This window comes from Pipistrellus kuhlii, unplaced genomic scaffold (assembly GCF_014108245.1).
Source record: "Pipistrellus kuhlii isolate mPipKuh1 unplaced genomic scaffold, mPipKuh1.p scaffold_m20_p_15, whole genome shotgun sequence".
Classification (NCBI taxonomy): domain Eukaryota; kingdom Metazoa; phylum Chordata; class Mammalia; order Chiroptera; family Vespertilionidae; genus Pipistrellus; species Pipistrellus kuhlii.
In genome coordinates, this window is record NW_023425460.1 from 46,661,114 (window position 1) to 46,684,598 (window position 23,485).

The window sequence follows — 23,485 nt, forward strand, 5'->3', positions numbered from 1 at the left end:
CGGTGCCCATTTTCCTTGGACGGGTATTTGCATGGTCTGAGGCGTTTGCCATACAAACTGAAGGAGCCTGAACCTTCTGCCATTTAGTTCCTCGGGGTTGTTTCTGTGATGTGCGATGCAGTAAAGGAAGCGGTTCCCCCGTTGGTCCCTGTTCAGCCTTCGGGGAGGGGTGTCAGGGCAGCAGTTTTGCAAACAGCGAAGCTCTCTCGGAACCTCCGAAAGGGAAACCCTTCAGGCCGCGGACGTCTCTTCCTGATCCACCCCCAAGCACAGGCGGCGTGTCCTAGCCGGGGCTGCCTCTGGAAACCAGGATTGTGCGACGGGAACCTGGAGCAAGTCCGTGCTGCGCGAAGCGTGTTGCTGTAGGCGTCCTGCAGGTTGGACTCAGGATTCCGACTTTGGAACTGAAAACCCTGCGAGGCTGGGTGGCTGCTCTCGGTGCTGGGCGGGGAGGGTCTGCAGAGGAGGTGGAGGTTGTGGCAGGGGCTGGAGGCATCAGGGGGACAAACGGACCGGGGAGCCTGGGTCCCAGGCATCGGGCAGGAAAGGACAGCCCTGAGGCTGTCTGAGGGGAGGCGGCGCCTGCTGTGCCCGGCCTTCCTGGCGGCACCGGTTCATTCTCGCGGTTTCTCTTCCCGATCAGGAGCTGGTGCATCGGAGATGACACGGGTCCGAGGTCCAGCGTGTGTGCAAGGGCGGGGCGGGGGGGCCTGCTGTCTGCCAGCGGGAAACGGGGTGGCAGGGACGGCAGATACACAGGCCTGGTCGTCGTCTATGTGTGTCGTCGTGTGTGTCCGTGTGTGTGTGTGTGTGTGTGTGTGTGTCCGTGTGTGTGTGTGTCCGTGTGTGTGTGTGTGTCCGTGTGTCCATGTGTGTGTCCGTCCGTGTGTGTGTGTCAGTCTGTGTGTGTGTGTGTCCGTCCGTGTGTGTGTGTGTGTGTGTGTCCGTCCGTCCGTGTGTGTCCGTCCGTGTGTGTGTGTGTGTGTGTGTGTCCGTCCGTCCGTGTGTGTCCGTCCGTCCGTGTGTGTGTGTGTGTCCGTGTGTGTCCGTCCGTGTGTGTGTGTGTGTGTGTGTCCGTCCGTGTGTGTGTGTGTCTGTCCGTGTGTGTCCGTCTGTGTGTGTGTGTGTGTGTGTGTGTGTCCGTCCGTCCGTGTGTGTGTGTGTGTCCGTGTGTGTCCGTCCGTCCGTGTGTGTGTGTGTGTGTGTGTGTGTGTGTCCGCTGGAAAGGCTGCGTCCTGGAGCCACGGGACGTTCCGGGTCAGAGCTCTCGGCAGGGAGAGCAGCTCGCCGCGTGGGCTGTTTCGCCCTGAGCCCTGTGCTCCTCCGGCAGGTGCGGTGGGAGACCTCTGGGTGCTCCCTGAGGTGGCCCCGAGGAGCCGCCGCTCCCGAGAGACGGGGCGAACCTTCCCCAGCGGGAGCTGCCGCGAGTGTCCAGCGCATTTCACGTTCTCGGCGACGGCGCGGTCCCTGGGGGCGTTGAAGATAACCATTCAAGAATATTCTTGTGAAACTAAAACCCTAAATATGCAAAACTCAGCCCGCCGGAAGAAGGCAGCAAAACCAGCTTTGAGCTGAGTAACCAAACCAGAAAGGTTTCATTCTTCTCCGCCTTCCTGTGACCTTGACCACAGACCTCGGGCTGTGTCCCCACTTCCTCGCTCCCTGCGCGGGGAGGGGCCCGCGTGGCAGAGGCCGGCTGGGACCGGCTACTCCGAGTCTCGGAAACCAGCCTGACTGTGGCCTTGGCACTGTTCTGTCCAAGACACCCGCCCCCAACCGTGACCCCACGGGGGCTTTTTCAGCGAGCTGACCTGTTCATGCCCGGCCCGGTTCCAGCGAGGACAGTCCAGCAGGCGTGGGATTGGGGTGAGGAATAGTAACAGCCCAGCGAGCAGTGGGGTCCCATCCCAGGCCGGCGCCTCCAGCTGGGACCAACGTGTCTCCGCCCCGGAAGCACAATGCATCTTCCTCTCTCGCTGGGCCTCGGTTGCTCTCCCTCCCGCTGCCCGCTGCACCGTATGCCCTGGGGAACTACAACAAGCCACAGCGACCCATCCTCTGGTGCCTTTTAAATACCGTCCCCACAGGAAGGTGGCGCGGGGTCATTAATTACAGTGGGCTCGGGTGGGTGCGAGGTGTCGGGTGCCTGGGAGGGCGCTGATGACGCTGGTGCAGGGACCACCCCGTCCCCTCCAGACGCCTGTCCTCGCAGACCCTCCGGCTTCGAGAGCGAGACCCAGCGCGGAGCCTGAGTTCCCTCTGGGAGCTGGTCCTCTGCGCGAATTCCTGCTGTGCGGAGGCCGCAGTGACGGGCTGTCCTTCGGCCACTGTCGGCGCCCTCCCTGGCTGATGCTCGCGGGGACTGACTCGGTAAGAATCGGTCTGTACGTGGCCGTGGGTTTGCACCTGGCGGCGCCGGCGCCATGTGTGCCGAGAGCAGCGGCTTTGCCCTCAGAGCCGTTCTCCTGGGGCTGAGTCCCCGCCGCCCGGCCAGCGGGCCCTCCAGCTGAGCGGACAGAGCTGGTGTTTGCGGGGGGCCAGGCGGAGCGGGAGCCCCTGTTCCTTCCCGGGCAGCTCCTGCCAGGAAGTGTTTTTAGAGGCGGCCGCCCAGCGGACAGAAATGCCATGTTTGCTCCGCAGTTTGCTTCGTCGGGACATCCCTGGACAGTGCCATGGCCACCGCGGGATGGTGTGCTCAGCTTGCTGGGACACCCGGGCGGGCAGGTGTCCTGAGTGAAACCGAGAGCATACCAGGCGGTTTGCCTCTGCAGGGCCGCGGGGAGCTGGAGCAGAGAGGGGCTGTGCGTGCCCTTGTGCACACCGGGACAGGCTGGAAGGTTCTAGAACGGGGGAAACATTTACAGGTGTGAGGCTGCATTGTCGGTCTGAAATCTCTGTCTCCCTGGCCCTCCTTGGTCTGTCCTCCCAGAGGGCACTCGGCCCTGCCCGGCACCGGGTGACGGCCACAGGCCAGCTCACAGCAGCTGCAGGCTGGCCGCCTGGGAGCTGTGAGAGGCAGGCGGCCCGGAGAGGGCGTGGGGCCTCAGCCGGGCCTGGTGAGTCACAGACTGCATTTCCATTTAAAAGCTACTCAAACCTTTCTCAGCAAGGGAGAGAGGGAAGCATCAGTGATGAGAGAGAATCACTGATCAGCTGCCTCCCGCACACCACCCCCTGGGGGTTGCGCCCACAACCCAGGCCTGAGCTCTGCCTGGGAATGGAACTGGCCATCAGCCAGGGAAAAAAAATAGACTTGAACTCAGTTTCAAACGACGCATTTTGGCGCCTCCCTGAGGCGGGGAAGCAGGTAGTCAGTGGATGGTCTGAGGGGAGGCGGGAGCCGGAGCAGTGCAGCCCGTTTTCCGCCGTGGATTCCCTGGGAGGGTGGGCGGAGGGTAAAAATAGCACGCGGTGCTGAGTGAACCGTGGGGAGTGCGTGTGCATGTGCGCCTGGCCGCGGCCGTCCGAGCGCTCCAGCTTCGCGTCCTCCGCTCTCCCGGTGAGTGGCTGGGGCTCGGGGTTCTCGGCAGCCACGTGCTTTGCAGGTCGTGGGTGGGGCTGCAGAGTGTGCTCACAGGGCGATGGCCTCCTGGTCCATCCTGGGCCCCCTCTCCCCAAGGGTCTCCCCAGAAGAGCAGCAAAGCCAGGCCTCATACAGACTCCCGACACGCCCTCTTCCTGGCTCTGGCTCCCAGGGAGCCCGGACGGGGCCCCCGCAGGCTCCGGCCCCGCTGCCCTTGCTGGCGGCTCGGGGCTGACGAGGCGGGGCGGCCGCCAGCTGGGGCAGGGCGCTGGCCGCAGCCGGGCCTTTCCGGGACAGCTGGGAGCCAGGGCGGGTCCCTGAAGGCAGGTCTGGGAGTCAGGCTAAATCTCATCTAAACGGTGGTGTTTTTTGAAATCACCCATCCTGTTTCCCCCGTTGCTCACTCCGGTCGTCCACAGTTTTACTTTTTAAACGAAAGCGCTTGCCTCCGACACGGGCAGCAGCTGGCTTCTCCTCTGCGGCCCACAGCCCACCAGGCGGCAGCGCGTTCTGCCCCGCCCGGACTCCTCTCAGTGCCCCTGGGGCAGCAGCTGCCGGACGGCTGAGGACGGGGCAGGGAGCGCTCTGGAAGACCCCGCAGGCCATGAAAGACCCCGGCCCGGGGACGGCGTTGGTGGTGATGGCTCCCACAGCGTGGCTGGCTCGAGCCTCTGATCTGTACACACTCCGTGGTTTTGTTTTAACACGGATGTAGTCTGTGCATGCCCTGCTGCGCGGTGGTCACGCCGCCTCCTGCTGCTGCTGGCCAGTGCGGGGAGCAGGGGTCAGTGCGGGGGGCACCCAGAGGAGCCACGGACGGCACTGTGGACGGCGCTGTGGACGGCGCGCACCGCGGCCGGCGGAGCCGTCTGCCGTTCCTGGGGGGGGGGGGTGCTCGTACCCAAGCTCCTCACACTGCCCGCCTTGGGGAGAACGGGAACGGCTCCTGGCTGCGTCCCCGCCTGGTCCTGACAGAGAGGGGCTTGTGCTTCCAGGCGTGGGTGCAGCCGCCGCTCTGCCTGCTGCGTGGGTAAGCGTGGGCACAGCTCGAGGTCGCAGTCGGGGCTTCTGTAAAGCTCTGGCTGTCCGGGAAGAACAGACAAGTTTCCGGAAGGCCTCCGAGCTTTCTGGGCTCCGACGAGAAGCCTGGCTTGGCCCCTGTGGTTCCTGCGCCCTGAGAGGGGCCGGGGGCTTGAGGACAGCAGACGGCCAGCCCCCCAGGCCAGCCCTGTGACTGTCAGGCCTTAACAAAGCCCAGGCGCCTGCTGCTGAGGGAACAGGATGCGCTTGGGAAGGAGGATTAAAAGGTAAGTTGGATCCGGGACAAATCAGGTCCCAAAGCCCAGCTTTTGTCAACAAATGAACTGGGCCCAGTTTTAAGCCGCTCATGTCATGTACCGGGACTTCCTGTTTTTCCAAAGAAACGCGTCTTCTGGACTTTGTGATGATGGATTTATTGAAACATTTGCTGTTCCAGTGAACCAAGTAGTTTTCCACCAAAAAGTGAAACTGGAGATTCTGTGCCCGGAGAGGCCGCACGTGTGCACACACACAGTGTGTTCCCGGCCGGGGGCCCGCTCGGTGAGCGAACAAAGGGCTGGCTGCAGTCAGGGTCCCAGGCGCCCCGCAGCCGGGCCTGGCTGTGCGGGCGGGGCTGCTCGGGGACCATCGCAGGGGCTCTGTTCGGGGCTCAGTGGGGCCATGAGCTCTCTTTCTAGGAGCGCTGGCCCCGCCAATCGGAGCAGCCTAAGTCCCACCCACTTCCTGCCGACCTCTCGACACCACAGATGGTTTTTCTTACTGGTGTCATTAGGCCTCTGTTCACGCTGACCTCATCAGATTGTATTGGGGCCATTTTCATAACTTTTGTTTCCAAAAACCCATTTAACCCTTCCTGAGCTCCCTCTGAGAATAAGATCCCCGCCTCCTGCTTCTGCCCAGCGATAAGCCTGGGAGGCGGCGGGTGGACTGAGCCCGCCCGGGTCCGGTCTCCACAGAGCTGGTGACCCGGGAACAGGCAAGACATGGATGCGGGCAGCTCCCAGCACCCCCTGGGAGAGCAGCACCACTCATCCCGCGGTGGGGTCCCGGGGGTGACTGGGAGGTGGTCCCCAGGAGGCACACCTCAGGGCACCGTGCGCGCTGCACTGCCATTGCCACGATGGGCTGGGAGTGATGGCATGGGAGGCCTCGGCCTGTGGGAGTTTCTAGAGCCAACACCCTCGTCTGAGTGCAGACCCCCAGCCGTTCAGGGGCTGCGCATGGTGGAGGCAGAGGGTAGGCCTCCCTGGAAGCTCAGCGCAGCAGTGACGCGGGGCCGTGCGCTGAGCCTGGCGCTCTGGGCTGGGGTGTTGTCAGAGGAGTGCGCTTCCTCTGGGCCCCCTCTGACAATGTGGGGGAGACCTGGAAGGCTGGGCAGCTCCCCGAAGCCTCGCCCAGAGCAGGTTGAGGCCGCGATGGGCGACTGCGTTGTGCTCTGAGGGGGCACCTTGCTCTGGACTCGGAGCGGGAGTGTTTGTGGGCCGCCTGCACCTGAGCCGGTGCGTCAGTGCCCAGAAGGCACTGCTGTGCAGGGTGCCAGCGTTGTGCAGGGTGCCAGCCGTTGTGAAGGGTGGGTGCCAGCTGTTGTGGAGGGTAGGTGCTAGCCGTTGTGGAGGGTGCTAGCCGTTGTGGAGGGTGCCAGCTGTTGTGGAGGGTGTGTGTGGTAAGGACATCCCCGCCATTCGGGAGCACTCCGTCAGAGCTGGGGAGCCCTGCCAGGGGCCGAGCACGTTTTCTTATGAGACTCCAACCTTTTCCCTCTGTCCTGCCGGCCTGTCTCCTGGCCAGCGTGTGAGGGTTTCCACCTTCGGGGCGCTAGTCGGGGCCCGGGCCGTGGTGGGGCTCAGGGAGAGGAACTGCACGTTCTCAATGGAAGGCCTGGCTGACGCTGGCTCTGGGCGTTCAGATTTCCGATCGGCAACAGCTGGCGGCACTGCTGGGGTGGCGTGGGGTCCATGGGGATGGCGTGGGGTCCGTGGGGATGGCGGGGGTCCATGGGGATGGCAGGGGTCCATGGGGATGGTGGGGGGATGGCGGGGGCCCGTGGGGATGGCGGGGGGTCCATGGGGATGAGCAGAAACATGAGCTGGAAGTGACTGGAGTTGTTGAGTCTCGGGTTCTCAGTCTGTGAGGGCAGCAGTTTGGATTTGTTAATTTCTCAAGCCTCAGAACGTCCCAGAAATGCCATGGTTCCAAGAAGCCGTCTAGGGCCACAAAAGCATGTGTACATGTGTGCGCACACACGTGCGGTTTTGTGTGCACCCGCCCAGGCTGCACCCCCGGCCTCTGCCCCTGGGTTCCCGGCATCTCGGCATCTGTCAGCTCTCGTGGCGGGAACCCGCTCCTCCCTCCGAGCGCAGAGCCTATAACATATAACATACCAAGGAGCTAACGTGCTCATTAGACTGGACGCCCCGTGGGCGAGGGGTGCGGGCCGGGCCTCTAGCAGGTTCACAGCGGCTCCCTCGCCGCCCCGCGTCTGCGTGCGGAGGGCGCTTTGGACCCGGGACCCTGTGCCGGCCAGCAGCACCTCGTGTGAGAAGGATGGCCGCCCGGGCAGACAGCGCTCCTGTCCGTGGCCCTCCCATGGGGCTGCCTGTGCACCGGGCCGGCCTGTAGATCGCGAACAGGTTACTCGGGCGCCTGTTTGGCTTGGGCCCGCCTAGCTGCTCTGGTCCACTCCCCCTGGACTTGGGACCGAGGGGGCCCCTGCTGTTCCGGAGGCGGTGGGTTTGGAGGGAGCACGCCTGCTGTCTGTGAGATCATCTTTCCAGACACTTGCTTTCTGAAAATGGGCCCGCACCGGCCTGCCATCGGTTCCTCTGCAACGGGTCCCCACCACCCGCCTGAGGGCCCTCGGGCTGAAGGCCTCCTGCAGGCAGCCTCGGACCCGGCCTTCCTGTTGGCCTCGCAGCCTCTCCCTGGCTGCCAGTGGCCACACGCCTCTCTGGGTTGTCCACCCCGGCGGGGGCTGTGGTTTGGAACGAGGTGGAGAGAGGCTTGTGATGTCCGAGCAGGCAGGGCCGAGGGGCTCCCGCAGCCCGTGGCCTGAGAAGGCGGAGTCGGCTCAGGTGGGCACTCGGATCCCCGTGTGTGGGTCCTTTCAGAACATCACCTGCTGAGTCAGGCCAAGAATAAGCCATATCCTTGGGGCATCTGTTGCTATGGCAACCTTAGCTTCGCATGGGCTGAGAGGATGCTGGTCCTGTGGAGGGAGGGACATGTGTGTCCCCTGCTTCCGCGCCGATGGGCTGGCCAGCCCCTCCCTCCTTCTCAGCCGGAGCCTGTGGGCGCCTGCAGGGGTGGGGGCAGGGGTGGGGGCGGGGCTGATGCGCTGCATCTGTGTTTGACTTCTGGGACCCGGTGGTCAGGAAGACGGCGAGGTCGGCTTCCTCAGCTGTGGCGGCCGGCAGGTGGAGGCCTGGAGGAAAGCCCTCCCCCCACCGGCACCGCGGCCGCACCGCTCCTGGGAAGCCACGTCCCTCCTCCCTCCGAGTGAGCGTCTGGGGCGAGGGAGCTGAGGTCACCAGCGGCCAGGTGTGCCTGTGCCGGAAGCTGTGGTCTGCCATGGGAACCCTGGCAGGCCTTTGCCAGCCCCTCAGCCCGTTCCTGGTAAACAGTGCCTGTGCCAAGCTGCTTTCCATCCCGTCCCTGTGCTCCCTCCTCTGTGACTGTTTTTAAACCAGGCTCCGGGCTAACGAAAGCTCACCCACCAGGCGAGCCCCTCTGCTCCAGCTCCGGGGACACGCTGCCAGCCCAGGCACCGGCCCCAGGCAGGCTCCGTGCTCCCCGGCCCGGCTGTCCGAGGCCTGAGCATGTTCCCATGAGGGCAACGGGAGGTGCTCGCTTTCTGCCTCCTGAGGGAAATGCAGGGTGTCATCCTGAAACCGCCCGACTTTTCTCCCGGCTGCCTGGGCTCTAGCTCCCGGCTCTCCGAGAGGCCAAGCTGGGGTGGACAGGAGCCGGGAGGGGGATCCTGGCCAAGCCGTTCAAGCCCACAGCCTCGGAGGCCGAGCAGGGCGTGCAGGGCCCCGTGCTGGGCACCAGGCCTCCGGGTGGGCCTGCTCTGGGACACACGCACGCACGCAGGCACGCTGTGAGCCAGCCCGGGGAGCAGAGCGCGCGCCCTCCTGTGGGGTCCACGCCCCAGGGGCTGGTCTCACAGGGCAGCTTGGCCCGCGGGAGGGGGCAGGAGAAGACTGCAGGCGTTGGAGCATTCCAGCGGCAGCGCGGGAGCAGGCCTCTTCCGATCTGTCCACACGATCTCTAAAAATTCAAGATCCCATCACCACCACTTGTCTAAAAGGTTTCTTAAATATATCTTTATTGACTTCCAAGAGGAAGGCAGACAGAGAAACACCAATGATGAGAGCGAATCGCTGATTGAATGCCTCCTGCATGTCAGACCGAGCCCGCAACCTGGGCATGTGCCCTTGACCGGAATCAAACCCGGGACCTTTCAGTCCTCAGGTGCTCTATCCACTGAGCCACACCGGCCAGGGCTGACAACCAGCTTATTCCTGTAATTGTCTTTATTAGACGTTTTAATACACATATAATTCATACATGTTAGAATAAGCCAAATAATCCAAAGTTGCCTTAAAAATGTTAGATTTTTACCAGTCCCCACCCCCACCCGCCGTTGCTTAGACTCTGTGTTTTCAAGCTCAGCACAAGCTTAGCAGTGGCGTCCACACAGCTGTCCTCCGTGGCTCCTGCCCCCGGGGCCCCGGGGCCCGGCCCTCAGTGGCTATCAGCTGCTTCATCCGTGGTTTCACCCGCACTTGCACCAGCGGCAGACACGTGTGGCTGCCCGGTTGTATCACAGGCGGCGGACACCGCCCTCGGTGACCCCTGGGCCCTGAGCGACCTCCCCGCGGCGGAGGCCCGTCTGCGGGCATTTCCTGGGCACTTTCCAACGACCTGGGAGCGTCCTCCGAGCCGTGTTCACTTTCCTCGCTCGGTGTAGCATTCCGCAGAGGTTTCTTGCTCTCTGTATGCAGCCAAGGAGGAGTTGTTGGGTCAGAGTCAAGGTCAGGGTGGGCCCGGTCAGCTGGTCTTGGCCACTCTCCTGCCCAAGGGGAGGACGGGGAGGAGAACAAGCCTGTGCGTGGGTCCTCAGTCCCCAGTCAGGCCCCTGGGAGGCCCGGCTCCCCCTGTCCCCCCACACACCCCCCCCACCCCCATCAAACCCCTCCGGGCAGGGGCGCAGCCTGGGGTCCTCCGTCAAGCCCCCCAGACCCGCAGCATCTGACCGGGGCTGCAGCAGGCAGTGCCCTGTCCCTAGCTGGGGCTGCGGCAGGCAGTGCCCTGCCCCTAGCTGGGGCTGCAGCAGGCAGTGCCCTGTCCCTAGCTGGGGCTGCGGCAGGCAGCGGTCGTGCCTGGGACCCGGTGAATTACGAAGCAGCGTATTACCTTTTAAGCAGGGGTCTTCAAACTTCTCTCATATGAGAATCACCTGATGGAGGTGTTAAAACACAGATTCCTGATAGCACTTCTTATAGTTGGGATCCGGGAATCTGTGTTTTAACAACTCCACCAGGTGATTCTCATAATGAGAGAAGTTTGAAGACCCCTGTTTTAAAGGAACAGACACCATCCAGCCGGGCGACCCAGAGCTGTGAGTGCTTGGTCTGGGGTTCCCGTAGCCGGTGTGGGGGCGTTTTAAACCCGCACGCGTCTCCGTTCCCCAGCGCCAGGCGCAGGCGTGGGAAAGGGAGGTGGACTGTGAACTGTGTCTGTGGTCTGTCTGATACCATTGTTCATCAGCCCCGGGAGCAGAGGGTGGGGCCCCCGGAGCCGATTGAGGGCCTCGACCAGGGTGTGACCTTGCTGCCCGAGGGCTGGGCTGCTACTGGGCCTTCCCTGGGGACAGATAAACAGCCGGGACTTGAGTGGCAGGCTGGCCGGGCTCCAGGAACGGGTGTGGAGTCTCAGTGTGGTTACCGGTCCCCTGCTTACCTCCTGGCAGGGTGGGCTGTGGGGCGAGGCTGCCCTGCACACCTCGTGCTCCTTGGTGTCTAAGCCTGTTTTTAACGTGGGGGGTGGGAGGACAAAAGTAAAGAAATATGCTGCCAGCTTCTGAGCCAGTGGCCACGGAGCAGGAGGGGCTGGAGGGGCCCACGATCTCATCCCACAGGCTCCGTTTCACCCTGAGAGAGACTCCTAACGACTGTGGGCTGTGGAGTTAGTCTGCTGTTTAACCGGGCCAGGCTCCCCCGATCCCCAGCCCCTGGACACGTGTTTGTTGGATCTGGTCTCTAATTGGTCCTCGGACCCGTGTACTGAGTGAGACCGCAGAGCCTGTGGGAGGGTCCCCCGCCGGCCGCCCAGGCCCGGGGCCTGCTGCTCCTGCTCGGCCCAGCTGTGCCAGGTTTTTAAAGGAGCCTGAGCACCCAAGACAGCTGGGCCGGAGGAGTCAGGGCGGCCCGCCTGCTCCGCCTGTTACAGCCCGGCCCGCAGCGGGAGAGCAGCCCTCACCTCTGCTCAGCGCTGATGCTTCTCCGCTGGGTCCCTCGCCGGCTGGGGAGTGAGCCAGACAGTCCGTGAGCCTTGTGGCCTGTGGTGCAGGAGACCCTGGGGCGGGGGGGGTGTCCCTGTGCCCCGGGGCCTGCTGGGAGCCTTTGTATTTCCGTGGCTCATCTCACCCTCCCAACGTTACCCTGCCTTCAGCTGTGCCTGCCGCCCGGAGAGGGCTGTGTCAGTTAGGTCCCTGCAGGAGCATTTCATAAGTTCTCGCTTCCAAAGAAATGCTGCGGGAGGGGATCGGAGCTTCAGGAATCAGGTTACTGCCACCAGGTCCAGTCCACGAACACCCAGACTCCCTGTGTGCGTGGCCTCCTGGGACGGCCCACAGCGGAGGGCCGCAGGAGAGCCTGCCACGGGGCTTCCCCTCCACAGCCTGGCACAGTCAGTGCTTTTTAAAAACGTTTTGTAAATAGCAGGACACATTGATTTGTGTAAGCTGATGCCGGTCTTCCCTTGGATTGCATAATGGAGGTTCTGCTGTCAGGTTTTCGGGAGGGAAGCCTCTAATTACTCAGATTAAAACCTCACACAGGGACTGGAAGGCGAGGTGTGCGCTCCATCCCTCAGACGTGACGCTGTGCCCCTCACCTGAGACCCCTCACCCTCTGCGGGGCCGCCCGCCCGGGCTCTGGCTTCACCACAGCGTCCGGGAGAGCCACGCACCTTGGTCAGAGCTCGGACCCAAGCTCTGGGCAGGCCGAGTGCCCCGGGGCACACGGGTCCTATCCTCTGTGATGGCCATCCCCCTCCCCACTGTGCAAAGCAGAACCGTCCCCTACATCGTCACCCGCCCAGGCCTTCCAGGTGAGGGCTCCTTCGTCTCCCCAGCCCGGCCCCTCCTCAGCCCGGCCCCTCCGCTCCCCTCCCCGGCCCGGCCCGGCCCTTCCCTGGCCCTGCCCGGCCAGATGTGAGTGCTCCCAGGGTGGGAAGTCTGGGCAGCTCGCGGATTCGTGTTGCGTTAATTATTTATGGGAACAGACGTTGTGCTTCTGCCTGGCTCTTTAAAAAAGCACCACACAGCCCTAACAGTTGTGGCTGTCAGCCTGCGGACTGAAGGGTCCTGGGTTCGAATCCGGTCAAGGGCATGTACCTTGGTTGCGGGCACATCCCCAGTGAGGGGGGTGCAGGAGGCAGCTGGTCGATGTTTCTCTCTCATCGATGTTTCTAACTCTATCCCTCTCCCCTCCTCTCTGTAAAAAATTAGTAAAATATGTTTTTAAAAGCAGGCCACAGAATTATTGCCATAAATGTTTGGGGTGCTTTTTCAGTCTCGTTGCTGGGAAATTAGCCGTTAACCACCAGGGGCCGTGAGCACCTGCCTTTCCACAGCCAGCCTGCGTGCCGGCCTGGGGCAGAGGGACGGGCCTCCCCTGTCCCTGCCCCTCCGTGGCTGGGTGCCTGCGGGTACTGTCCAGCTGCGGCTGCAGCGGCGAGCTCAGAGCTGGGGCACGGGCAGTAACAGTATGGTCTGGGCTGGCCCATGGATGAGCCGGAAGTGCGGGGCGGGGCTCCCTCCTCATCCTCGGCGGTACACGGCTTTCCCTCGGAGGCTCCTCGTCCCAGCCCTCCTGCCTGGACGCTGCCCTCGCGATGGCTGGGGAGATGGCACTGAGCCCGGTGAGGGCTGTGTTGTCCTCCACAGCAGCTGACCCCTGACCCGGCCCCTGGCGGGCAGCGTGGCAGTTCCTGTGAACCGCCCGGCAGAAGGCCTCGAGCCTCCTGTGGTCACCCACTTCCCGGGCCGCGGGCCTGGGCTGCTCCCGGGTGCTCCCGGCCTGCACCGCCCCCTGCAGCTCCGCCCGGGGTCGCACACACAGCGGACAGGTCCGCGGGCTGTGCTCGGCTCTGGCGGTGAGGACAGGTCATCGCGCTGCAGGTCAGCGGCGCGTTGCTGTTTGCAGCCTGGAGCTAACAGAAGAGGCCGGGGGAGTAAGGCTCTTTTCTCCTTGTTGCAGGTCCACAGCGGCGTCATGCCCGCAGTCTCCTGCCCGTCCCCCTAAGCCTTAGAGGACCGCTGGCCTTGAATCAGAGTTGCAAAGTCCGCTAAAGAATGGCCCTTGTGGATAAGCACAAAGTCAAGCGCCAGCGATTGGACAGGATTTGCGAAGGTAAGAGCCAGCGTGCTGGGTGGCTTCCGCCAAAGGCCGCGGTGCTGCCTCCATCGGGACCGTCACCGGGCTCAGCTCTCTCCGGAGCTGGTTCCCTGGCCAGACGGTGCGCACAGCCCCAGCGCCTCCGCCCTCAGCACCTCCAGCTTGGCCTGTGGTCAGCAGGCCGGCCTCCGGGCGGGCGGGCGGGCGGGCGGGGAGGAAGCTGGGGGAAGGAGGCCTCAGGGCCCCTTTTTCCACGCCCTGGGTCATTTGCATATGAAAGACCTGGATGTTAGAGCCATCTTCCTTACTTCCTGAGGTTTCCGGTTCGCCCTGTTTCGAATTAAGACGTTTGCAAGGATGAATGGCACATGGATCCCAGGAGCCGGGCTGCCCTGGTGTGCGCGCCCCTGCTCTCTGAGGATGTGCGAGTGCGTCCGCCGTGAGAGGAAAACAAACCCAATCAACATCTAACGGGAATGGTGTCTGCACTGACAAGGCTGAGGAGCAGCGCCCTCTCCTGGGGGGGCGGGGAATCCAGGCCTAGCCGGGCCCCCCCCTCCCCCCGGGTACCAGGCTGGCTCAGCCAGTGCTCCCACCTGGTCTGCCCCTGACGCAGACAGGAGTGCATATCCACCGGTTGCCCATGCAGACGTGTTCTCTGAGTAGACGTGGCCCCAGCCGGGGGGGGGGGGGGGGGGGTTGGAGGCATCCAGAGCCGCGTTCTGCCGAGTGGCAGCACGCCGAAACTTCTGAACCGTGGTCGGAACATGAGCTGAATGAGTGCAGGGGGAGCGGCGGGGGTCTGCCCAGCGCAGAGGCCCCCTGCTCCCGGCGTGGCCTCCATCCCGGCAGCTGGAACACGGTCTGTGAGCGACCGGCAGGCCCGGCGGGGATTGCTGTAAGCAGCCCTCTGTCTGCACGTGTCCTTGATCTCGGCTTGATTGCGGTGCCTGATCCCCAGCCATCGAGAGGGCGAGCAGGGCCTGCGGGCGGCTGCTCAGGACCCGAGGCTTTGGTTTCCCTCTGGGTGTTCGCTGGCATGACGGGCGGGCTCGCCATCAGAGTTGGCAAGTCGGCCGACCACCAAAGAGTCTTGGGTTCGATTCCCAGTCAAAGGCAGGAACCTAAGCTACAGGTTTGGTCCCCATTCTGGGCACCTGTGGGAAGCAACCAATTAATGACTATCTGCCTCCCCCCTCTTTCCCCCACCCCCTCTTTCTCATTCTCTCGCTCCCTTCCCCTCTCTAAAAACTAGTTGGAAAAACATCCTCAGGTGAGAATTTTAAAAAAAAAAGTGTTGAAGCTGGCTGTCTATAGGTAGTCCACAATCATTTGTAATAAATATCTACAAATAGTTCCAAAATGTGGATATTTAAAATGGGATTCATAATGTTGCTATACATTATAATTATATGTTTTGATCAGACAATTACCCACATTTCCAGTAATTACGTGATTAGTGCTGATTACCTTAGCTGTGTAAATATACAACAGTCAGCTAGACAATGTCGATGATGCTGGAACCGAGCCCTATGTCAGCGATGGAGGGCGGCAGAGGAGGGCAGCCACGGCGAAGCTTCGTGGCAGTCTGCGAGGAGGGACATGCGTGCCTTCCTCCCGGGCCACTGGCCACCGTTCTGGGTTACGTCAGTTTGGAGGCGCAGGCCTCGCCTTCTGCAGGAGAGAACCAGGTTGAATGTTTTACTAGTTCTGTTGCTTAGTGTCTGTGACGTGCAGGCTTCAGCTTCTCTCCGCTCTTGTCCATGCGCTGTTGGGCTCCGACCGCACTCGGCAGGGTTGTTTAAAGTCGCCGATTCTAAGAGCAGCATGTCCACACCGCCCTCGCCCACTCCCCCGCGTCCACTCCGAGGCCTGGGAGGGTGCCGCTGCTGCTCTCGCCCCCACCCCCCGGGGCTCCCCGTGCCCAGGCACCTAGGAGGGTGTCCCACCTCCCGAGCAGGTTTTCTGGGGCAGAGGAAGGACAGCTTAAAGGCAGAAGCTGTGTAAACACAAGCTCTGAGACACGTGGCAGGAACAAACCAGCCGTCTGGGCTCAGCAGAAAGTGGGAAGTGGGACTCCGGAGCCGTGAGGCCCTCTGACCTCAGCATCGCCCGGCCCGGCTGCTGGGCCCCTTGGCCCTAGGCCTGGTGGAGGAGGACCGGGAAGTGGAGACACCGTTCGGGGCGGGGCCGTTAGCCACGGGAGCCGGGTCCTCGGACTCAGAAGCCAAGTCTGGGGGCTCGTTCCTCTTTCGGAATTGGCCCGTCGTCCACAGGAGTTCTCAGAAAGACGGTCCTTTCCGGAACCTCCGCTGCTCACAGGCCGCGGTGCTGAGCAGCAGGGTCCGCCCGGGGTTTGCACCCACCACAGGAGCCGCGCCATCTCAGTGGGGACCGAACCGGGGCCTCCGCAGCTTGTCTGCCAGAGTGGGGCACGGTCGCCACCTGCTGTTGGGTTTTGGCATTACCTGACGGGCGGAGAAGGAGCCAGCAGGCGCACTGACACTGCGGCTTAGCCGGGCAGCGGCCCTCGGCTAGAGGCCGGGTCCTGCCCTGGCGGAGCCCCCGGCTCCCCGTTTTGAGTTGGGGGGTTGAGAGGTGGTCTCTTAGCGGCTAATCTGACACTCAAATAGCTACTTTTGTCAGTGACAGAGTTGGGGACGCTTGGGGGTTTGGGGATTTCTGAAGGGGCAGAGGTGCTCCTGCCCAGCAGACAGCCCAGGCGCTGAGTTCTGGTCCGGGAGTGCTGGCTCTGGGGCCTGGTCCCCCGCCCTGAGCTCCACCGGCCCCACTCCGCCCAGCCCAGCGTCTCGGTGTGACAGTCACAGCCCCTGGCGCGCCCTGTGGGAACAGAACGCCTGCACCAGGGCCTGGGCCTGCACGTCCAGCAGGTGAAGCCGTAACGTTCGGTCCCCGTGACAGGCCTGGTGCCAGAGACGCCCGCCCGTCCGGGGTCACTCCGCGGCCGGGTTCACTGGCAGGGGCGGGGGGCGGACTCCCCCGGGGGCCGCGTACCGTCTGAGACGGGGCGGGGAGGAGATGTGGGCTGTTTCTCGGGCAAAGGCCTGTCCTGACGGATGCTGCCTCCGCGCGGCCCCGCCTTGTGCGTGCTCTTCCTGTGGTGTCACCAGGGAAGCCGCCGTGTCTGCAGCCTCGGGCGGGGAGGGAGGGAGGGAGGGAGGCGGCTGTGAGCCAGGCCCGGAGACAAGCCCGCTGGCGGGGCCCGCGGGAGCCCGGGAGGTCTCGGTAACCGGAGCACGCTGTCCCCATTCGGCGGCTTCTGTTACGTGTGCCTGCCTTTGCACTGTGTCTTCTAAGGCCGTGGTCAGCGAACTGCGGCTCTTTGGCCCCTTGAGTGTGGCTCTTCCACAGAACACCATGGCCTGGGAGTCTGTTTTATAGAAGTGGCGTTTGAAGAAGTTTAAGTTTAAAAAGTTGGCTCTCAGAAGAAATGTCAGTCACTGTGCTGTTGCTATTCGGCTCTGCTGACAATGAGCTTGCTGACCGCTGCCGGCTGTGCAGGGAGCGGAGTGGGCTGTGGGCGGGAACATCCTGTCCTGAGGAGGGCGGGCCTCCAGCCGGGGTGGGGCCAGCACAGGGTTAGGGGCTGCTCCCTCTGCCCACGGCCTCAGCGGGGAGGGTGGGAGAGGGTTGGGGCAATAACAGACTGCTATGGAGCAAAACCCAAAGGCTGCTCTTCAGAAAAATACTTTTATTGACAACAGAGAGGAAGGGAGCTGCGTCCCCAAACAGGCAGGCCATTGCCCCCAGCGGACAGGTCCCGAGCCCGGCTCCAGGGACAGTGCTGACAAGCAGGTTTGTCCCGAAGGGGCATCCACACTGACCGCTCAGGGGACAGCAGGCGCTGCCCTCCGCACTGTCTCCCGGTTCCCGGAAACGGTCTGCCCCCTTCTGCCTCAGAGACCTGCACTGTTTCTCCATCAAAAAGGGTTTTTTGTGCGGCTTGGCCAGCGTGGCTCAGTGGTTGAACGTTGACCTATGAACCAGGCCCGGGTTGCAGGCTCCTTTCCTCTCTGATGTGAATAAAAATATTTTCTAAAGAGAGCCTCCAGTTTTGCTGCACAGCGGCCGGAGCTAGTCCTGGCGAGACAGCCCAGGCTCTGGTTCACTGGATTCCAGCTCTGGATTGGCCGCTGCGGAGGCACTCGGACCAGAGGTCCCTGTGGGTGAGGCGTCGGTGCAGACGGCCGTGCCGGCGCCTCCTTCTAGAACCGCAGGAACCGGGCCTTTTTACCCACCAGCCTGCCTGCTCCCGGTTAATCTGTTCTGAGCCGTGCGCAGTGGATTAACATTTCATCGGATTAGAATTGGACCCACATTAAAGCGTCTTTTCCTCTCCCCTCTGTCCCTTGTGGGGGGTCGGAGGCAGGGGGGGCCGGCCGTTTGGGAGGGGGGAGGGGAGGGGGGGTGCCCTCCAGAGAGCACCCTGGGGAGGCCAGGGAGGGGAGCCGGCGGCGTCCCGTCTGGTGAGCAGGACAGAAGCCCGGGCTTTATTTAGCTCCTAATCCCCGGGCGGCAGGGCCCGGGAGCCGGGCGGGGCTGGGGGCGGGAGGCGGCGCCCTCTCGGGTTCCGGGATTAATAATTGAGGCGTCCTCGGCAATAGGACACCCGCGGTGCTCTGCCCGCTCCGCTCGGCACCGCGGCGGCTGGATGTGTGCGGCTGGAGACCTGTGCGTGCAGCCCCCCGCAGCCCCGTCCGCCCATGCCGGTGCCCAGCAGGCCCGTCGGGGTGGGGCGGTCGCAGAGCTGGGATGCCGCCGGCTGGGGCGAGAGCCCCTGGGAGGCGGCCGAGGCGGCGGGCCGGAGCGCGCTGCCGGACGGGGGGCCCTGGCATGAGGCGGCGCCCGACCTGTGCCAGGAGGCCTTCTACAGCGCCGTGGCCGGCAGGAAGGGCTCGGCGCCCGACTTCGCCTTCTACGGCAGCCGCCAGGCCGTGCTGGCCGCGCGCCTGCCGCCCCGGGACCCCGGGCCCCGGCCGCTGCCCGGCTACGGCGGCCGCGTGGCCTGGGAGCTCGTGCCCGGCCGGGGGGCCCCCCCGGACATGGCGCCCCCGTACCGGGACCCCGCAGGTAAAGCGACGGCGCTGGGGCCGCCCGCCCGCTACGCCGGGGAGCCGGCCGCCTACGCCGCCGGCCAGGCCTACGAGGACCCGGCCCCCGCCCGGCAGGCGGCCCCCACCTGCCTGGTCGTGGACCCCGCCGGGGCCGCCCCCAACGGGGGCCCGGGCGGCGCCCACAGGCCGGCCCGCGAGAGCGGCGAGGCGGACCTGAGCCTCCCGGGGCCGGGCCGGCGGGCGCCGCCCGAGTTCCTGGCGCTGCTGCGGGCCGAGGGCCTGGCGGAGGCCACGCTGGGGGCTCTGCTGCAGCAGGGCTTCGACTGCCCGGCCGTGCTGGCCTCGCTGGAGGAGGCCGACATCAAGTGCGTGGCCCCCAACCTGGGCCAGGCCCGCGTGCTCAGCCGCCTGGCCGGCCACTGCCGGACCGAGATGCAGCTGCGCAGGCAGGGCCCGGGCGGCCCCGCGCCCCGCACCCGCTCCGGCAGCTTCGGCCACCGCGCGGAGCTGCTCGGCGACCCGCAGCCCCAGCCCCTGGGCCCCCTGCAGGCCGCCCCCCGCGGGGACCCCGCGCGCCGGCCCTCCAGCGCGCCCTCCCAGCACCTCCTGGACACGGCCGCCTGCCCGGCCCCCCACTTCCCCGCCGACTCCGGGTACGGCTGCCCCGCGCCCTGCGCCCTGACGGCGCGGCCGGGCCCCGCATACCCGCCCCCGGCGCGGACGGCCTACTCCACGGCGTACACGGTGCCCATGGAGCTGCTCAAGCGGGAGCGGAGCCTGCACACCGCGCCCCTGCCCGGCGCCCAGCCCCTGCGGAAGCCCCCGGCCCCCGGGGAGCCGGCCGGCCCGAGCCTGCACACGCCGCACGCGCCCTACCAGAAGGTGGCCCGGCGGACCGGGGCGCCCATCATCGTGTCCACCATGCTCGCCCCGGAACCAAGTAACGCCCCCCTCCTCCCCCAGGGGCCCGGGGACAGGAGGGCGGAGGTCCACGGGGGTCCTGGCTTCTGTGCTCTCAGGCTGAGCTCGGGAGGACACACACCCCCACACGCTCACATACACACCACATGCTCTCACACACCCACACGCTCACACACACCCACACACTGTTACACACACACACACACCGTGCGCTCTCACAGACACCACACACACCATGCACATCCTCACACACACACCACACACGCTCTCACACACACCCACAGGGCGCTGGGCCCAGGGACACACACACACACACACTCCGCTCCGGGGCAGCTCAGGGCGGTCAGTGGCTTTTCCTTTTGGGCGCTGAAACGGCCGTGTGTCTGGGAGAAACTGGGAAATCGTTCGGAACAGACGCAGCCGCCAGTTCTTGGGGGGAGGGGGAGGCTCTGAAGAAGGCAGGGTGCTGTGAGAAGGGGGCTCTGGAGAAGGCGGGGTGCTGTGAGAAGGGGGCTCTGGAGAAGGCGGGGTGCTGTGAGAAGGGGGCTCTGGAGAAGGCGGGGTGCTGTGAGAAGGGGGCTCTGGAGAAGGCGGGGTGCTGTGAGAAGGGGGCTCTGGAGAAGGCGGGGTGCTGTGAGAAGGGGGCTCTGGAGAAGGCGGGGTGCTGTGAGAAGGGGGCTCTGGAGAAGGCGGGGTGCTGTGAGAAGGGGGCTCTGGAGAAGGCGGGGTGCTGTCCAGCACCCAAAGACCGTGTCGCTCGCTGGCCAGGATGTGCGCCGCCGTGGGAAACACCTCAGGGGCTGGTCGGGCAGGAGCCTGGCGAGGGGTGCCGCCCGCAGCTCCGTTTGGGAAGCGGGAGAGGCGGGCGCAGGAGGTGCCGGGGGGCAGGGGGGGCACGCTGGCCGGCTGGCCGGCTGGGACGCTGCGGGGCCCGGCTGGTCTCCTGTCTGCAGGTTCTGGTGTTTGTCTCACGGAAGGGTTTATTCTGAAGTCTGAGCAGTTTACGTGCCTTTTGTTAAAAACAGGAACCCCCCCCTCCGCTCGCCATTCTCCCTCGCAGCAGCTGATTTGCATGGCGATGACATTTGTTGCTCCAGTAATTTCATCTGATAATGGCTGGGCTTGCAAAGCGGATCTGAAAACATATTCCTTAATTATGTGTTGCTAAGCAACGGGAGGGTTGGTCATAATCACGGAAAGATTATCTCCTCCGTGAAGTCCTGGGAGGCTGGCTGCCGAGGACCTGCCTCCCGCCTGCCCCCCTTCCCGTCCGTTTCCTCTGCCCGGCCCTCCCTGTGGCCTGTGCCGGCTCGGCCTCCCCAGGGCTGACCTGCACCAGGTGTGGGCAGGCGTGGGCTCAGCCAGGGGGGGTGTTGGAATCTGTCCCTCCTGAGGGGCAGCACCCAGGCCTCAGGGCGGACACTGGGCCTCACAGGGCCCCACCCCCTCAGGGCCTGAGCGGATGGAGACGGGGGTCTTTGAGTCTAAACGTGGCTACCTCAGCCATTGGGTCTCGGCCGGCATGCGGAATGCTTCATCTCGGGCTCCGCCTGGCTCCCCTTCCCCTTCTCGTCCGGGGGGCGGGGCAGCTGGGTTCCGCCTGGCTGTTGTCCACGTTTGGATGTTTCCACGTGTCCGTTTGCCCTGACCCCCTCCGTCCTGGCTGGCCCCCGTGTGCTGTCCACCTGGCGGCCAGGGGCGGAGGGCCTGTGAGTGACACTGGGCGGCCCCGCCCAGGCCCTTCCGCGGCCGCTGTCACCGCCATGCCCCTCCCGGTCCGGGTGTGGCCGGGCTGTGTGCCGGCGCCGGGCAGAGGGCAGCGCTGCGCCATTTTCACTTTTTGCCCCAAAAGAGCCGAGCACAGGCTGCAGGGCCCACTCTCGGCCTCGCCTTCCTCTGCCGCTTCTCTGGGCCGCCGGCTTCATGGGGTGCAGCTCGGACCCCATCCGGTCACGGGGACGCGCCTGAGGAGGGTCCTCTCCTTTTCGGACCCGCCCCCGGGGGTGGCGCCGCCGCTCGGCCCTCGCAGGCTGACACTGACTCCGGTCAGACAGCCCGGCCTTTCCCAGGGAACAGGAACCCCTCGGCCGCACCAGGGAAGCACAGCTCCGCTCGCTCCTGTGGCTCCGGCTCCTTGTCCTCGGGGCCTCCCTCTGCTCCCCCTGCGCCTGGCGCCCCGCCGGCCCCCAGGTCCTGTCCGGGGGGAGGGGGGGTCACACCGATCACTTTTTCCCGATTGTCTCCTGCCTCCTGCCGTGGGGCCATGGGGCCATGGGGCCTGGCTCCTTCCATCAGCCTCACTTCACAGCGGGTCTTTGCTTTGCCCTTTGTCTGGGGCTGGTTTCGGGGGGCTGGCTCTGGGATGGGGGACAGCCCAAAGGCGGCCACACCCAGCCTGGCTGTGGACGGGGTGAGAATGACAGTGGGATTCTCGCTGGGCCTGGCGCTCGGGGGGAGCAGTGTCTGGAACTGGCAGCCTTGCCTTTTATTACAAACCTCGCTGTGGTGGCTCACTGAGCACCTGCCGTGCATTTCCCCCAAACCCCTGACGACGGAAAGGCGACCCCCCCCCCCCGCAGCACCCCCCCTGCGGGCACCCCCCCTGCAGCCAGCCCCAGCTGCTGGTCTCCGCGGTCTCCTTGCTGCCGTGTTTACAGACCTGATGACGAGGCGTGCCCCCCCCCGGGGGGGGGGACACTCACGTCCGGGACCAGGCGGGTGGTGCCCGGGTGCCCTGGGCCCTCCACTTGAGCTGCTGCTTGGCCCCGGGGCTCAGGCCGTTCCTCAGCAGCAGCCCCCCTGGGCTCCCCAGACCTCCCACTCCCTCCAGGGTCCCCCGCCCAGCCCGCTGAGCGGTACCCCTCAGCCCTGCGGCTCCGCCAGGTCTTGGGCTGGGCTGAGGCCGGACGCCACCTCCTGGCCCAGCCCGCTGCCTTCTGCTCTGCTCACCGGGCCAGTTTCACCAGAGAGGGGAGCCAAGGCCGAGGGAGGTGATTGCTAGGCAACCTGGCCTTGTTTCCTGGGTAGCGAGATGCTGCTCTGATGCTGTGGACGGGCATCTGGTGGTGACGGCCCCGCCTCTCGGGCGCCTGCCTGGTGCCCACCTTTCCTGGCGCGGGGTTTTAACTAACAACTCGGGTTTCTTATGGCCATGAACTCTGCAAACCTTGTCCCATGGACCTCCTTCCTGTGGGGTCCAGTCCGTGCTCTCACCCTGTGGGAGGCCCGGGGCAGCGTGGAGGGTTGGGGGGTGGCCATCTCACCATTCCTGGCAGACGTGGGAGGGAGCTACTGGCCGGCAGGCGGGGTGGCAGCGGCGCCCTTTAGCTCCTCCTCCGGCGCATCCTGCCCTCCGCCCGGCCCCTCGCGGCCGAGGCGTGGTGTGAGGGAGATGGAAGGTTCAGCGTGACCTGGCGGCTCCCTCTTCCCTCCCCAGAGGGCTGGGTCTAAGGGCCTGTCTTGGGGAGACCCGCCCGTTCACACGCACACCTGGGCCTCATGGGACGGGACGGCCAGCCGGGGGGTTCGAGGCGGCGGTCCCCGTCCTGCCCGGTGCAGGGACGCGGGGGCCACGTCACTGGGCGTCTGCTCTGGGCGCCCGGGTCCTGGGGAGGCAGTTGGCGGGAGGGACCCTGACTGCTTGAGGGCCCGCCCCTCCCCGCCCTTCGCCGAGGCCAGGATGGGTCTGTCTGCGGGGTCAGCGCTGCCGGGGCCGCCGCGGTGCCGGGCTCGGTGCCGGGCTGAGGCCACGGGGCTGACCGTGCGGTGACGAGCCGGGGATGCGAGGCGCCACGGAGCTGCGCGTGGCCTTGTTGGGATTCCTTGGCCCGAGTTCCACGAGGCCATGGCTTTCGCTCCGTGGCTCCTGCCAGCTCCGTGTGAGGGTGTCCCGGCACGGGGCCCAGCCTGGACCCACCCGAGGCCCAGCAGGCGGCATCCCGCCTTCTCCAGTCCAGCCCCTCGGTCCCAGCGCCGCCCTGTTGGCTGTGCGGCCTGCAGCCCCGCGGGCGGAGGGAGGGGCGGGCGGAGGGAGGGGCGGACCCGTGTCGCTGCCACGGGGTGAGGGACGCCCCTCCGCCCACCAGCCCTGCCGCTCCCCAGGTATCCGCCCCCAGATCATGAACGGCCCCCTGCACCCCCGGCCCCTGGTGGCGCTGCTGGACGGCCGCGACTGCACCGTGGAGATGCCCATCCTCAAGGACCTGGCCACCGTGGCCTTCTGCGACGCGCAGTCCACGCAGGAGATCCACGAGAAGGTGGGACCCAGCCCGCAGGCCTGGCTGTGCCTCTCCCCGCCCCTCCCC

At 65.2% G+C, this 23,485-nt stretch overlaps 1 protein-coding gene across 4 annotated transcripts in view; it reads left to right on the forward strand.

Moving 5' to 3' along the window:
* CTBP2 (C-terminal binding protein 2) overlaps window positions 1-23,485 on the forward strand; it is a 74,669-nt gene that overhangs the window by 46,734 nt on the left and 4,450 nt on the right. For 2 of the 4 annotated variants that reach the window (XM_045582196.1, XM_045582197.1), the window contains exons 3-4: window positions 13,048-13,200; window positions 23,283-23,437. In XM_045582196.1, coding sequence (XP_045438152.1) covers window positions 13,143-13,200; window positions 23,283-23,437 — 213 coding nt within the window. In that variant the 5' untranslated portion in view covers window positions 13,048-13,142. Of the gene's footprint in view, window positions 1-4,811; window positions 4,831-13,047; window positions 13,201-17,894; window positions 19,201-23,282; window positions 23,438-23,485 lie in introns of those variants that run through there. The other 2 variants (XM_036439343.2, XM_036439342.2) reach the window with 2 other exon arrangements.